Source organism: Micropterus salmoides, unplaced genomic scaffold, assembly GCF_014851395.1.
Source record: "Micropterus salmoides isolate LMB-PRFRI ecotype aquatic unplaced genomic scaffold, ASM1485139v1 Ms_hic_scaffold_13, whole genome shotgun sequence".
Classification (NCBI taxonomy): Eukaryota; Metazoa; Chordata; class Actinopteri; order Centrarchiformes; family Centrarchidae; genus Micropterus; species Micropterus salmoides.
Genome location: NW_024040374.1, coordinates 10,415,745 through 10,431,380, shown reverse-complemented (window position 1 = coordinate 10,431,380; position 15,636 = coordinate 10,415,745). Strand labels below are relative to the sequence as shown.

Below are 15,636 nucleotides of genomic sequence, written 5' to 3'. Positions count from 1 at the left end.
ACAAAATAATGTAGCTTAGCATGTCTAAGCACCTTCAGGGTCATAAAAACAACCAGCTCTCCCTACCATCACTGGCTTGCAGAAGACAGGGGTGTGCTATGGCCTGACCCTTTCAAGGATGAAATAAGTCTGTACTGAAGCAACATGGTTTATGTTGTTTCCATTTCAGCATACCAACCCAACATAATCACATGGTATAGTAAAGTTCCTTCAGCTTAAGGTTGGAGGTGCCATCATGTGGTCAGCATGGGAATCTCTCAGTTTCAGGAATGCATTACAAAAAAATATATATTTATAGTTATCCAAGGTTGGCTCATATTGAGTTTGAAAGATGTGGGTCGTGCAAAGTGACATTTCAACAATATTTTTAAGCGTGGATAGAACGACTTCCAGGTAAAAAGGCATTTTAAACAAAGTCGTCATTCAGCTGCTCAGGATTAATACAGAATATAATGTACTACATCCACACAACTCATGATGCAAATTAACCATTTAGGCTGAGGCAATAAAAACAATGAATAATAATCCAATTAAGTGTTGTCAAACATGGGCCGAACACCTCAGAAAGGATGAGTTCTAAATAACAGGTCTCCACTGACAGTAAAAATAAAGCAGAGGGAAGGTGTCTGTCTACCTCTGAAAGCAATTGGAGGTGTTGGAATAAAGAAGAATAGGCGAGTGATGTAGATGACCTAGTTCTTAGGTGCTGTCGTGCTTGTAGAGTGTGTTAATCTAACATAAAAATGAGAGACTGCAGGAAGTCAAAAGTGATTTAAGTACACCAGTATTCATCTATTGGGGCGTTTTATAATTTTTATTATGTACTATATGGGTGGCTTGACTCATTGCATTGTACTTTTTGTTGTTCTTACTGCCTTCCCCCTGCAATATTTCGACCACTAAGTGTGTGCACTGTACTTGTAAAAGCAAGCCATTTCAAGTAGGCTGGTACATCTGAAAAGTCATTGTACAATTTAACATAATTAAGTTTATATCAAGGATATAGATATTGAATGCTGTGTGTATACCCAGAATGTTTAAAGCAGGATTTTCAAGCTGCTTTTCATGTCAAGAACCCATAAACACACACAACAAATTAGAACCCCATTTGATACGATTTGGTCCCATAAATTATTCTCCCCCTGGGGGTCGCCAGACCCCACTTTGAGAACCACTGCTCTACATCATTACCTCCTTTAGTTTAGCTCATTTGTCCTGGTGACTCAGCTGCCTATCAAACTCTGGTGGTACAACAAGGCAAACCTCCTCTCAAAGTATAGTTAAGTCAGTCATGTACAGAAAACAACCCCAAAATAGAAAGGATTAGAGGGTTCGAGATATAGACATTTGATGGCCGGCAAGTGCAAGATTAATCGAGGTAAACCTAAACTATACAGCAGATAACATAAAAATAGAGTAAGGAATAAATACACCCGTAACACAGGCCCAGTAAAGACCCCCAGTGGAAGGTTTCTAGGACCTTGCCCAGCATCATCTCTTTTTACAGTGATCCTCACCTCTCGATGCCCAGCTCCTTGTTGCACATCTGTTGAACTGAAACCACAACCTTCTTCTGAACACCCTGTCGCAGCTTGAAGTACAACTTATCTCTGTCCTTAGGCACGGGACTGTGGAGACGAAGAAGGTTATACATACCATTTGGGACTTAGATGTGGTTCCATTTTGATTTTGTGTATTTCTGTCCTATGTTCTTTGATGTATTTTAAGCGTATTTTGAATTGAGCTTGTTATATGTTAGTCTGTTCTGTCTAACTGCCAGTTACTTCTTTGAAAAAAGATTGTCTTAGTATGACTAACCCAAGAAAATAAAAAAAATATGCCATGTCTTCCCCCAAGTCCTCTTAATGTATTATATATTAAAGGACATCTGCTGTGCTTTCAGAACAGCTATTGAGCCCTTGAGGGGAACAGAAAATGAAAACCAATTTCTAAAATACTCAATATATGATGGCTATGGAAAATGAAAAAAACAGTCTTACTGTGCCCATAAGATTTGTCCTTTTTACAGATGAACAATAACAGTAAGATAAAACAGTATTGTGGCAGATCATTAAAGCTTTCCAACCACAAACAGATCTGTGATAACAACAGTCCCCAGCTCACAAGACACATGCAATCAATGGGGCTTTCCTCAAAAAAATGGAGCCACATGATCATACTATACTATTCCATAAACGGTTGTTAAAAGATTCTCATGCGACTTTCACATATAATGTAAAAGATATGAGGGTAACATACCTGTTCATAGAACCATTATACTCTATACTATAAAGACACCTGTATAATGGAATTGAAGTAAGTGTAAGTGTAAGTGTGTGTGTGTGTGTGTGTGTGTGTGTGTGTGTGTGTGTGTGTGTGTGTGTGTGTGTGTGTGTGTGTGTGTGTGTGTACCAAGTACCTGTAGTTGCCCTTGCCATCATCCTCTTTGATTTCCAGCGAGACAGTGAAGGTGTAGAGGTCACCATCGGGCGGACTAGACAGTGCCGTGTCCCTGATGTCTGCTGGCCGTGAAGAACGGCGAAAGGCTGTTGAGAAACTGTACAGGATACGACTGACCTGGATGGAAAAGACAAAGAAAAACAAAAAGTGGAATAGACTCTGACCTAACTGCAAGAAGAAAAGATTAAATAACAAGCATTAAAAGGAAATGAGTAAATACAAATCAGTATATACAAAGAGAAATGAACAGAACATGAAAATAAAAGGATAGTAATAAAGACAAGAGTAGAATAGAGTGGAGATAATTGACAAATACAAAAGTAGACAACAGTGCGTTAAAGTTACAACAGAAGTTATGGGTCTGGAGAACAGAGCCTGTAATCAGCTTCACAGAATGAATTTCACTATATACAAGTCATCATCTGTCTCCTCCATGCATCACCCTCCTTTAAAGCTAAATGTTATGAGATTAAGTACTCCACGGCGGAGTGAAAACCCATGTAGAGGTGCAGTTTGTAACGTGGAATTCATGCATGCAACTCACGGCCTCTTTAATGTGGCAGGAGAAGACATGAATCTGGAAGTCCTCAGAGCTCCGGTAACTCTCAGTAAAGGAGAAACAGTCACTTTCCACCGAGCCCTCCTGTCCACGTGCACAGAACAACACCTTGTAGATGGGAAATGAGGCGATCTCTGTTCCTGAGGCCTGGTCCATAATTCTGAGGAGAGTTGTTTTTTTTACATTTGATCCAGACTTACAGTCAGATTAACAGTAGAGTTATCTTTTTTTGCCAATAATCAAATTTCACATTTATTATCCATTTTATCCATTTTCTAGATCACCCTATCTCTATATACCTGTAGCCTGAGTTCCCAGAGCAAATACCTAACACTTTGAAACTTTTAAGATGTTTTGTGTTAACACAAATTAGTAATACCTCATCTACCCGAATAAATGGCATTACATTTCATATTCAACCAAGAAAAGTAAACATTTTCAGTGTAGTCAAAGAAGTCACATCTCATTTCCTTTTTGTTGAATCTAAATATTTCATGTTCCCTTTTCAGGATGTTTGAAAAGTTTCTCTCAGCTCATGTAATACACACTTCATCTGTAACTTTCCTATTTCTGCTTGCCTATATCAGTATATACAATACTGATTACATGACCTGTCGCCATTAGTTTCACAACAATCCTTGAATATTGTATTACCATACTGACGTTATATACGTTTTAGTTTCTTTCCTGCCAAACTGTAGTGTAAATATGTTGAAATACCAATCTTAACAAATTTATCTATTTTCCTTTCATCATAGACCCTTTTAACCGACCCACTAACACAACTCAACATACACAGTCTTTGTGTGGCTTACCTGACAGAGCCATCTGGTCCGCAGGGGACATGCAGGGTGATGGGGATGGGGATGGCGCTTTCAGCCCGCAGGGTGGCCATGGCACTCTGTGCCTCTGCCTCGTTGCGAGGGGCTTTGACCCAGGTGCAGCCCAGGTAGGACAACTTGTTGAATTGGACACTATCTTCTTCCAGCACCGTGGGGCTGGGTGGTGCTGGAGAAGCTTCTGTGGACAGACAGAAAGGTTTTGATATTGTAAATTCTTCTCAAAAGCATAAACGTGTCCTTGGGGGTTTCCATATTGTATGCTAAATGGATGTCTTCTTCTTCTCTACAGTCTTGTAAAATGTGAATCTAATTTAATTCAATAATTTTTTTTTAAATTGTTAAACAGCCTTCAACAACAACATATCCCATTACGCTGGAAAGCTGTCAAAGCATCATGAGAACATGGCTTCTCTCGGATTTTCACATGGTGTAGTCTAACAGCTCTACAGGCCAGTGCATTTAAGAGAAAAAAAAAAGAGAAAGAAACAAGACAAAAACTCCAAAACACAACTAGAGGAGGAAGAAGCAAAAATAAGCAGAATGGGAAATTGGTGGTGAGGTCTACTCTGAATTGACCTTTGACCTGGTGCTTTACACTTTGCAAACAGGAAGCAGAACAATGAGAGTAGCAGCTGGACTTGCTCTGCTGACTCGCTCTACACCACACTAACCATTTCCTCCAAGTTCACTCAATAGTAGTGCAACACAAAAGAGTGACAACACTAAGTAACTGCAAGGAAATCAACAAAGACATGTAGTCCTAATGTAAAACATTCTGTCTCCAGTTGTTAAAATTGAGTAAAGGAGTCAGATGATCAGATGAAGAAAATTTAAATGTATTTTCCAACTTTCTAACTTTAACCTGCTTTATTTCCCTATGTTCACCAGCTGCCAGAATAGCTAAAGCTCTTTGTAGACCATATATTGTGTTTTCAGAAATGATCATACAGGACAATGCAAAACTTTTACGGCATGTGTCCAGGATGAGTTCCTTTGTCTTGGTGACGTTGAGGAGGAGGTGACTGTTCTTACACCATTGTGTGAAGTGTGCAATGGATTGGTGATATGCTGTAACTGATTCTGTTTCAGATAGGAGGGCGAGTATGGCTGTGTCAGAGTATTTGAAGTATTTTGTAATGGGAGAAGGGCTAATGCAGTCATTGGTGTACAGACTGTAAAGCCTTGGGGAGCTCCAATGCTACAGTAATGGTGGTGGTGGATGTGGTGCTTCCCACCCTCACTGCCTGTGGTCTGTCACTGAGGAAATTATGGATCCAGCGAATGAGGAGAGGTGGCACATGGAGGTGGTGGAGTTGAGTAATCATGGTGTGACATTGAATTGTGTTGAAGGCAGAGCTGAAGTCTACAAATAGGATCCTGGCATAATGGCCAGGGAAGTGCAGATGTTGTAGTAGAGTGTGAAGGAAGCATGCTACAGCATCCTCTGTTCCTCTTTTGGCCTTGTAGGGAAACTGGTAGGGGTCCAGCTATGGGCAGACAGCCGGGAGGATGGTGTTCAGTACCAGTTTCTCAAGACATCTGGCAAATATTGAGGTGAGTGCTACTGGTCTTGACAGACGCGCACCAGTGACTCGAAGTGGAGTGTACAGACTGTGTTGTCGCAGCAGAGCATGCACCAGCTTGCTTGGGAAGGAGCCAAGCAGGAGCAAGCAGGATACTGTAGGCTTGGAGAGACAGAGACACAGAGACACGTGCTTCCTTCCTCTGTGACACATGATATCACTAGATGTTTCATTTCACCTGAAAGTGAGGAGTTTCATCGGAAGAGCATATTACACGCCTACATCATCCTCCACAGATTTTATCCAAAAATACATCAAAAGTGCTTTTCATCGGACTTTATATTCCTGACAGGTACTGTACATGAAACCAGAGGCCCCATATTTATTGGAAACTATATAATGTAATGCTGGCATTGCAAATGCCATGTACCTGCCACTGAGCTGTATATGGAGTGTATGTTATTTCTGCACCAGTGTTTGTTGAGCTGTCTGGGCCAACCTGTCCTTGCTGATATACAGAGCCGTTAAGCCAATGTCAGAGGGTTCAGATACCAGCCTTGCTAATTTGATACGGCAAAATAGATTTCGGTATGTCAATGGCACGCAGCTAAATGTTTTTTAAGCACTTAGCTCATTTTCAAACATTTTTCATCCAAGAATGCCTTGCACATTGTTATTTCCTTATACTTCATTGAAATCCATACCCCATAATAAAATGAAACTGACAACGACGTGAGTAGATACAGTAATGAAAGAAAACACTTTTTCTGAAAACATTTTTCCATTTTGGCCTGAGCCTGAACTAATTTAGTATTACATTTGTTGTTATTCATTGTATCACAATGAATGATCATTTATCACCATTGATGAACCACACAAAGAATATTATATTTGTTACAGTACTTGAAATAGACTCGCGAGGAAGCGCAACGTGCATGCAGTTGTCAGCCACATGGTACGCACACACGCAAAACTCAAGGCCGGTGAATGGCAGGCGAGCAGAGAGAAAAGGGTCAACAATAAGCCTCAGTTTAGCTGGAAATGTAGGCTACAGTGTAAGCTACAGTGACAGTGATAAACAGAGATTGCTGCTCTGCAGCTTCTCAAGATTAAAACGGAGCTACTAAGTGTAAGCCCCCCACCCTCCGCAATCGCCGCCTCACAAACACATATGATTTGACTATCACTCGACTATAGGCGAGACTTGACAATTCTGATTCAACTATGTAAATTCTTAGTCGGGGACATCCCTACAAATTACATACATATGTCACAGTGTCACAGGTATGTTCTGATTTCACTAGTTAAATACTAATAGAATTTGGGAAATGTTCAGTTGCAGTGTGTCACAACATTCAGCTGCTTTGAAAAGTTTGCTAAAAGGAAGAAACATTTATGTCCTAAGTACAATATAGTTATATTTCCATTTTGATGCATGGTTGGGAGAATGAAAGAACAGCTGACTGGCAAATTATAAATGTCCACAAGTAGACACAGTGACTAAATGGACCTGAAAAGTCCAGAGCTATACCTGCAGGTCGGGGCTCCAGGACTCGGCTCTCTGGGTGCCTGTGCTTCTCCGGGTGCCTGTGCTTCTCCATCTCTTCCACGCTGCTCTTCTCCACCTTCACATCATCATCATCATCATCCAACACCTCCTCCATAGCTTTCTCCAGCTGCTCACTCCCATTCCAAGACATCTTAGGAAGAGAGGAAAAGACAAAACATTAGGGATTAGGGAAAGGAGAAACAAAGAGTTAAAACAGGTTAAGAACAAGGATATAAAAACAAAAGATGAAGACAGAGTGGAGCTTCCTGGACTGAGGGCTTTGGCAAAAAATGTCACTTGTTTCCATATGCTGTCAACATGCATTCTTAGACTGTAATCACACATACATTGATGACCGGTTCAGCCACATAAGCTCTAGTGGTAGCCACAGGCACATTTGGCAGGGTTAATAAAAAAAGTAGATTACTAAATCCAGGTGGAGGCCAATGATGAGAAAGGTTTTATAGCTGTTGTGTTTGACATTTTGCAACTGCAAATCTGACCAGCAGCCTTCAAGTGGCTTCGTGTTGGATCATTTTGTGTAACGGGGGAATTAATTTTACATATTGCACCGTTCAAGTTAGGTGTAAAAGTCTGTCCATGTGTTGTTCTGACCTTGAGTCTTGGTTTTCCTCCAGAGCCTTGCGGTGACCCAGCAGCACTGGACTGCACCAGAACAAACTCCTCACTGGTGACAGTGGCCACGGACTCTGTAGAGCTGCTTACTTTTCCAAGTGAGGAGCTGTCATCCATGGCTGGCTGGTTAACTCAGAGTCGGCTGGGGAGACCAGGGTTAAACCCTTCCCTCTCCTGTCCGCCCAGCTCTGTAGGAAGGCAGTCTGCAAGCACAGCATTTTGCATGTTTGTCAAACTGAATGTTTCAGATCAACAAACAAATTGAAATATTAGACAAAGATAACACAATTAAACACAAAATGCAGTTTTTTTTTCCTGTGACCCTGTACGCAGGATAAGCGGTGGATGGATGGAATGCCAAATTACAGCAGACCCATTTGGTACTGGGGAACAGAAAGGATGGGACAGAAAGTGGCCAGAACTTTGGTTTTATAGGCCACATTTTAGGGTTGTGAGTCTAGGCTAAAGTTATTCTAAATACCCTGTCATCTCTGAGTTAGTGATACCAGTACAGAAAAAGCACAATTTGTAAAGCTAACCACAAATCTGCTGTTGTGCAATTCCTCAAATTGTTCTCGGTGCTTAGGGTGTGATTATTGTCTCCCAGATCACTCTGGCATTTGCCAGTTGCCTGCCACAGTGCCTGACAGGCTGGCAGCTAAATTTGTTGATGGCTCTATTTCAAAGATTCTTTTGATATACTTTAAGAGCATATGTAGTATCCTGCCACTAGCTGTTGATTTTAGGTGTTACTGATGTTATAGCAACAATTTCTTCAGATCTGTGACCAAGCAATTATTAACAGGCATCTTTAATCTACTCCCCAAATGTCTTTGTTGGCACATTAAGGACTCTGTACGCTTACTAGCACAGCACCAAAAGACAAAAGAAAAAGTCTGTCTGTACAGATCTGTATCAGCCCATTGTCTCCATAGGTTATGGCTCATTAATTCTGCCATGAGCTGGATTACACCACATACAAACAAAGCTAGTTGAAACCTGTCTGTAAGCAAGTAAGTAAGTATAGATAAATAAAATGCACATACAATTAAAAAAAGGTTATGTAACAGTTCAAAAGTACTGTTAATGCTAATTAATGCCCATTTTAACAAATGATCAGCAACAATTAAGTGAGGCCTGTCAGACAACTACTTTCAGCGCTCACAAACTATTTTTACCTCCTACTAAACACATTTACAAATGTACTATAACCGGAGATTAGTTGATCAACAGTAAATTTAACTGGAAATTATTTCAGTAATCCAGGAATCATTTGAGCCATTTTCTTAGCAAAATGGGCAAAAATGTATTGGTTCAAGCTTCTACATTTTAAGGATTTGCTGCTTTTCTCTGGATAATATCACTGTAAATGGAATATTTTATCTAATTAAAGAAATTTAATGACGCCACATTGGACTTTAAGAAATTGTGCTGTGGAAGAGAATGTACACACACACGCACACAAATAAGCAAACACATAATAGTCTAGAACAAATGCATGAAGGGGGTATTCATTTAAAAACAGAGACATGATCACATGCATAGAAAAGGCATTCACACACGCTCAACCCTTGCAAATTATACTCATACACACATACATGAGGAAGGCAACAGGGTCATGTGCTCCAATCACACTTATTCAATTACACAAAGCAGAGTGAAGCAGAAAAGAGAACACTCCTACTGACTCACTTATGGAAGAAACTGCAATGGGAAGGACCTTAGAAAAAAACAAAACAGATAGTAACAGGGCATGTTGGGACACCATGTATGGATCACATGTCTCTTCTTCTAAAGCATGTGGTAAATTCCACCCACACTGTACTGGCTATTAATTATAATTACTTAATGTTGATTGTGAAAGGAACCAATAATCTCCCTCACACAAATGCAAGCACATTAGTATGTGAATAGTACAAAACTAATAAAATGTTATAGGTGACTTTGATTGAATCCGTTAATAAAGAATAATTTTACTGGCATCTGTTGGTTGCCAGTAGGTCATTTCAAATCTAGTTTACATACAAACAACATACATTACAAACATACAACAACATTTATCCAGATTACACTAACCTATCTCACTCTTGCAGCCCTTGTGTGACTGGACAGTCACTTCTTCTTTGACTGTAACTCAAGCTATAAACACAGCAGCAAATTTGCACCCAGTTATTACCAGCCTTATTCTCCAGTACAGTCCAATTGGACGTCTTGTTACCCAACCACTGCCTGTATGGAAACTGTGAGTAGCCAGTGGTGTAGACAGGCTGAACAACACCCACAGGCACTGGGTAAACCAGACACATTACATCTGTTAGGGTGTGTATGTGTTCCTATCGGTCTGTGAGTTGCCCTGCTGTTTTGTTACACTTACTTACACTTAGTGTCAACAGACAGGTGAATATTATAATCCCTGTCATGAGAGTCAGAGAAGTAAGCTTTGTGGGCATAGACACCAACAAAGTTAACTGAAACAACCCAAAATCTATTATCAAATTGTATTTGATGATATTTTTATACATGGCTCTGAACACTTCAGACAGTTCCCGGGAGGGTTGGGAGCTAGAAAAAATGTTTCCTTTTCACCAGTTTCTTCAGCAGGTGATAGCCAATGCATTTGGCTTCACGTCTCTTCTGGTTGTAGACAATGATGGCTACATGTCTGACTCGTGCCTCAACCTAACTCTGTCTCTTTTAAATGAACATCCTGACCTTACTGTGAAGAGCACAGCTAAGGCTGCCCAACCTGCTGACTCCATATTTCCTGCCTCTCGTTCCCTGAATGACTGTGAAGCATACAGTATGCACAGTGAACAGACCTGTCACTGCAGCATGGCAAACCTGTTCCAATGAGAATAAAGACAATAACACTAGGGTGAGGCCGGGTCAGATTTTAATAACTTTTCACAAAAGTATCAACTTGAAAAGCATAACTTATGTGCAGTCTTTGGTCTGTTTTCAGATTTTGTCCATGCCTGGACACTGTGCATTCTCTCAGACTGTCTCGAATCAAAGGCAATTACAATGGTATCTTTGGTGTCTGGATGGGTAACTCCATACTGGGATTAGGGTGTGACATTACCACTGTCACAGGTTGGGAGTTAATTTCCCTGTACACATTACTGCTCCTGGAAACCCTTTGTGCAAAAGCATCTATCACACATCATGTTACGACTAACCTCAGCCCGTCCTAACATTTGAACAAGATTAAGCCAGGTGACTCTCCACACAGTCCCACAGGGAAACAGTTCAGCCTCCAGAGCTGCAATGATTCATTGACTATTTGTCAACTATTAAATTAATCATCAACTATTTAGACAACCGATTAATCTTTTTTTTTTTTTTATTATGAAAAAGGACATCGTCTTGGGCTTTGAGAAACACTGATCAACATTTTTCACCATTTTCTGACCAAACATCTTCTTGATTAATCGAAAAAATAATCGATAGGTTAATAGACAACGAAAATAATTGTTAGTTGCAGTCCTACTTTGCATCTGGGAGTGAAACCTCCTCTGAGGCTTGTTGGCGAAAGGTGAACACAAGTTTGTGACTGCATTCTAGTGACATCTCTCATCATTGAATTGCTTCCCATTAGGTCTGATGCTACAGCCATCCGAGCTATTTTCATAGTCAAATACAAGGTTTTTATCTCTTGTGTCTGTTTATGGTGGATTCAAATGTACCTACCACCATGAATGAAGTACACTGTTTTGACCTCAAGTACACTGCTGTGACAACCTGTTTTATAAGCTCTAAACACGACAGCAACACAACACTGCATGCAAGACCATGAACAGAATATGCATGTCAGTAAATCTGATGAATGAATATGAAAAGGAAGCTAATTAATTCCTTATATACTGGTTAGTTTTCTGGCCGGCTGTGCAATGCTACCTCTTATTAAAGTAGGCCTAGTTCCTTTGAGACAAAGAAACACCTCTCCATCAAGACACCCAACAAAAGACTAACCACTAAAGCTTGGCCTACAATGGGCGGCACTCTTTGCGTTCTCAGGACTTCTTTATGGTCTCTGTGCCAAATACCCGTACGGAACCGGGAAAGAAGGCATTTCTGTATTCTGCACCTTCAGCATGGAATACGTTGCAAAAGGACTTCAAACTCACTGAATTAATCTCGCTAAAACGCATTTAAATCCAAAATGAAAGACTTAGAGGCAGATGCCTTAATATGTAAATGCTCTTAGATTGGAAAAATGATTTAAAATAACTTCATGAAATGTTAGCTTACTAGTCTTCTGTGTTATTTGTCTGTACCTATATGTTTGTATTTTTTTAATATGCTGCTGCCTGTCTTGGCCAGGTCACCCTTGCAAAAGAGGTTCTTAATCTCAGTGGGACTCTCCTGATTAAATAAAGGTTAAATAAAAATTTTTAAAAAACATCAGACTAGTACCTGTTTATTCCTGTTTGCAGCAATCTTCTACCAATCTACCAAGCATACAGAAGCTCCACAGTTGTCAAATTATTACCAGTCTACAGAGCTGTGAGTTTCAATTTACAATAATGTAAAAAATTGGGGGGCCGAAAACACTAATATTTTTAGGATTTTTTACTTTACATAAAATTACGTAAATGTTTCATTGATTATTAAAATGTATGATTATTTTTCTGACAATTGACTAGCAAATTAAGCAACTAATCGTTGCAACTCTAAAATCAGTAACTTCACTTTTAAAATATAACCAAAATCAACTGGAGCAGCTTGAGCATTTCAAAACAAAGTGAAAACCCCAATTAATGGATAGTTGCTTGCAAAAGGCTTAAGAGCAAGCAAACTTTACTCCCCAAACCGAGAAAAGGTTACAATAAGACGCGTGCATTTCAATTCTGCTTATCGGTTCCTAACTTTTTTCATATTTCAGTCGAGCTTCTGATGGAACTGCAGTGAGCATTTTACAATCCATAAAAGTTACATTTATTTGCCAGGACCTGCTACTCTGACCTAACATCATGTCATTTGTTACGCAGTACATCAACAAATCATGCGAGAAGAGAGTTCCTCTGTTTACATTCCAGGACCATGGCGGACCGCAGCAAAGACAAAACAAGTTTGGCTTAGCTTCAATAAAAAAAACAGAGAACAGCAGCAAAATAACACCTGTAAGGTTATTTCGCGCAAGGGAGGAAGCACCTCTAATATGACGAAGCATTTACTTCAGCACAGCGTGAATCTGAAGGAATGCCCTGTGTTCAATGAGTCTCCCAGCAACCCCAATTAATGGATAGTTGCTTGCAAAAGGCTTAAGAGCAAGCAAACTTTACTCCCCAAACCGAGAAAAGGTTACAATAAGACGCGTGCATTTCAATTCTGCTTATCGGTTCCTAACTTTTTTCATATTTCAGTCGAGCTTCTGATGGAACTGCAGTGAGCATTTTACAATCCATAAAAGTTACATTTATTTGCCAGGACCTGCTACTCTGACCTAACATCATGTCATTTGTTACGCAGTACATCAACAAATCATGCGAGAAGAGAGTTCCTCTGTTTACATTCCAGGACCGTGGCGGACCGCAGCAAAGACAAAACAAGTTTGGCTTAGCTTCAATAAAAAAAACAGAGAACAGCAGCAAAATAACACCTGTAAGGTTATTTCGCGCAAGGGAGGAAGCACCTCTAATATGACGAAGCCTTTACTTCAGCACAGCGTGAATCTGAAGGAATGCCCTGTGTTCAATGAGTCTCCCAGCAACAATAACGTCCCAAATACAGCTAACACTAACAGTAGCAATGTCTCATGCTCAGGTACAAAACACATCTCATCTGTCTTGTCACATTTTATATTGAAGGTAAATGAATGATGTCTACAAATTATTCCAATACATATTTTTCTTAGATACGAGTCTTCAGAGACACCCCTCTAGTACAGAAACTCCAGAATCTCCAGCACATCAGACACAGCTGACAGAATAATGTTATAGTCTACAGTAAACTTTGAAAAGGCCTACCCCATGGTAGGTGTAGCATAATAATGTTAGTGTAAAATTTCTATGCATGGAGACGACCAAGGACCTAAATGCCAAATACAACCCTCCCTCCAGGGAGAGTCTGTCCAATCACTTGCCTGGAACAACATTTATTTTTATAAATGAAGAGAAAAAAGAAGCCTTATTATATAGGCTATTATTATAACCAAAATGTGCCAAGAATAAAAGGTTGGCAAATTTTTGTTCTTCAAATATTTATTCTTGTTTTCATATCCAAAAAAATATCCAGATCCAAGATCTGGTAAGAACCAGATTCAATAAGTAAAATCAGAATCGATAAAATTGAAACAATACCAAACCCTACTGAGCCCTATAAAGAATGTGGGACATCAAATCGCAGCCATATAACATTGTGGAGCTTAATTTAGTACTAAGAGAGATAAACAATTCTTTAACCACCACAGTAAATAATAGTTGGCTGGTAGAAGTCTGTTTCAATTGTTTGTTGTTGGAACAGGCACATTTTTGAAACGTCAACAATGCTTTGGCCCTTTTCATCTTATAGAGTTAAATTAACTGTGAAGAAACGTCTTTTTATACATAATGCATACAATCTTCTGTTATTTTCTCACAGCATACCAGGGAACCCACTGCTTTGCATTATCATTTATGATTTCATATCATATCAGGATATCAGTAACTGTGATTCATATAATGTCTGCCACATTCTACAAGCACCAAGAGTCAACTCAAGAAATACTCTCAGACATTATCCATTTCAAGGTAAAAAAAAACAAAAACAAAGTGATATCTCCTGGTCCTGCTTCAGTTATGGCCAAGTCTAAAGTCTCTCTTTTCAAATTCACAGCAAAGACACATACTGTAGTTATGATATCATCCAGAGACAAATCATGGAGCTGATCCATACATAGTGGAATAAATGCTGTGACAATATGGCCACAGATGCAGTTGTGTTACTGAGGTATGTATGGGTACATTTTCGTACAAGCCCACAGGCCCTCCTGTGAAAAAAAAAGTCATTGGGTGAAATATGTCAAACAAAAGCTCTATCATCCCTTTCACAAACTTACACCGTGTAAATGGCTCAATTCCAAAAAGTGTCACCTGGTTGATGCTCGGGTTTCTCAATTGATGGGACATTTGTCAGTATACAAAGAAATGCTATTTTATTATATTCTGTGTTAGGGTGGCTGTTCACGTTAATTCCTGCACCACACGGTTATTATTGCTCTCACTGGTTTCTGCAGGCCCTGCATGGAGCACATCAGTCTCTCACAGCATAATCAGCAGACTAGCTTAGTATGTCAGCTTTTGAATTTAAACAGACGTTTAACGGACATTTAGTAGGTTAAATGGCATTGGCATCACTTTGTCTGAAACGTCAAGCACACATAAACAGCAGTTTTGTAAAGCGGACAGACTCCTCTCACATTAGCTAGCTAACGTTAATGCAAACAGGGGAAGATTTGCTAGCGGGAAGCCAACTTATCCATAACGTAACAGTTACCACAGCCTTTTAGTCGCCGCGGTAATAAAAACATATCCTTGTCACAAGCAGTCCTGTAGCCAAGAGCTAAGAAGTCGGAACAGGTGAATTGCTTGCCAAACAGGAAGTGCCTATGTGTGCCAGGAAAGCGAGCTAAAGCTAAGTTTGGCTAACGCTAACCAGCTCGAAGTCCAAAACAGTTGGACCACTCTTCGGAGGAGCGACCTCATTTAGCAACACCCCGCCCGGCAAAGGAGAAAAATGACAAGAAGGAAGAAGGAAAAGAACGTTTCTCTTCTCACTGCATGTACAGGTATCACCAAAACAATCACAAGTGTTGATAAAAGAGCTGTGAACTTACTTGTTTTGAGCGTTATAGAGTTGCTTGCTAGCTGTCAGAAGAGTTGCAGCGAAGATCGTGTATGTTTACGAAGATGAATCACTCCGGGGTAATAATGACACGCCTTCCGGTTTGGAATGTTCACGCATGCGCTGTACTCCTGCAGCGTGTCTGCTCACCTCTTACACATAGACTGTATATAAAAAGCTCTTAGATTGAGGCTTTTACCCCTAAACATTTGCTGTATAGGTGAAAACATACGCATATTATTT

At 39.9% G+C, this 15,636-nt stretch overlaps 1 protein-coding gene across 2 annotated transcripts in view; it reads right to left on the bottom strand.

Annotated features, from left to right (window-relative positions):
- Window positions 1-15,496, bottom strand: part of rabgap1l (RAB GTPase activating protein 1-like) — a 132,896-nt gene extending 117,400 nt beyond the window's left edge. Inside the window, exons 1-8 of one of the 2 annotated variants that reach the window (XM_038715471.1) lie at window positions 15,386-15,472; window positions 9,262-9,289; window positions 7,549-7,772; window positions 6,916-7,084; window positions 3,835-4,039; window positions 3,005-3,179; window positions 2,420-2,577; window positions 1,518-1,628 (exon numbers count right to left, since the gene is read on the bottom strand). In XM_038715471.1, coding sequence (XP_038571399.1) covers window positions 1,518-1,628; window positions 2,420-2,577; window positions 3,005-3,179; window positions 3,835-4,039; window positions 6,916-7,084; window positions 7,549-7,686 — 956 coding nt within the window. In that variant the 5' untranslated portion in view covers window positions 7,687-7,772; window positions 9,262-9,289; window positions 15,386-15,472. Of the gene's footprint in view, window positions 1-1,517; window positions 1,629-2,419; window positions 2,578-3,004; window positions 3,180-3,834; window positions 4,040-6,915; window positions 7,085-7,548; window positions 7,773-9,261; window positions 9,290-15,385 lie in introns of both variants that reach the window. The other variant, XM_038715470.1, reaches the window with a different exon arrangement.
- Window positions 15,497-15,636: the final 140 nt, after the last annotated feature.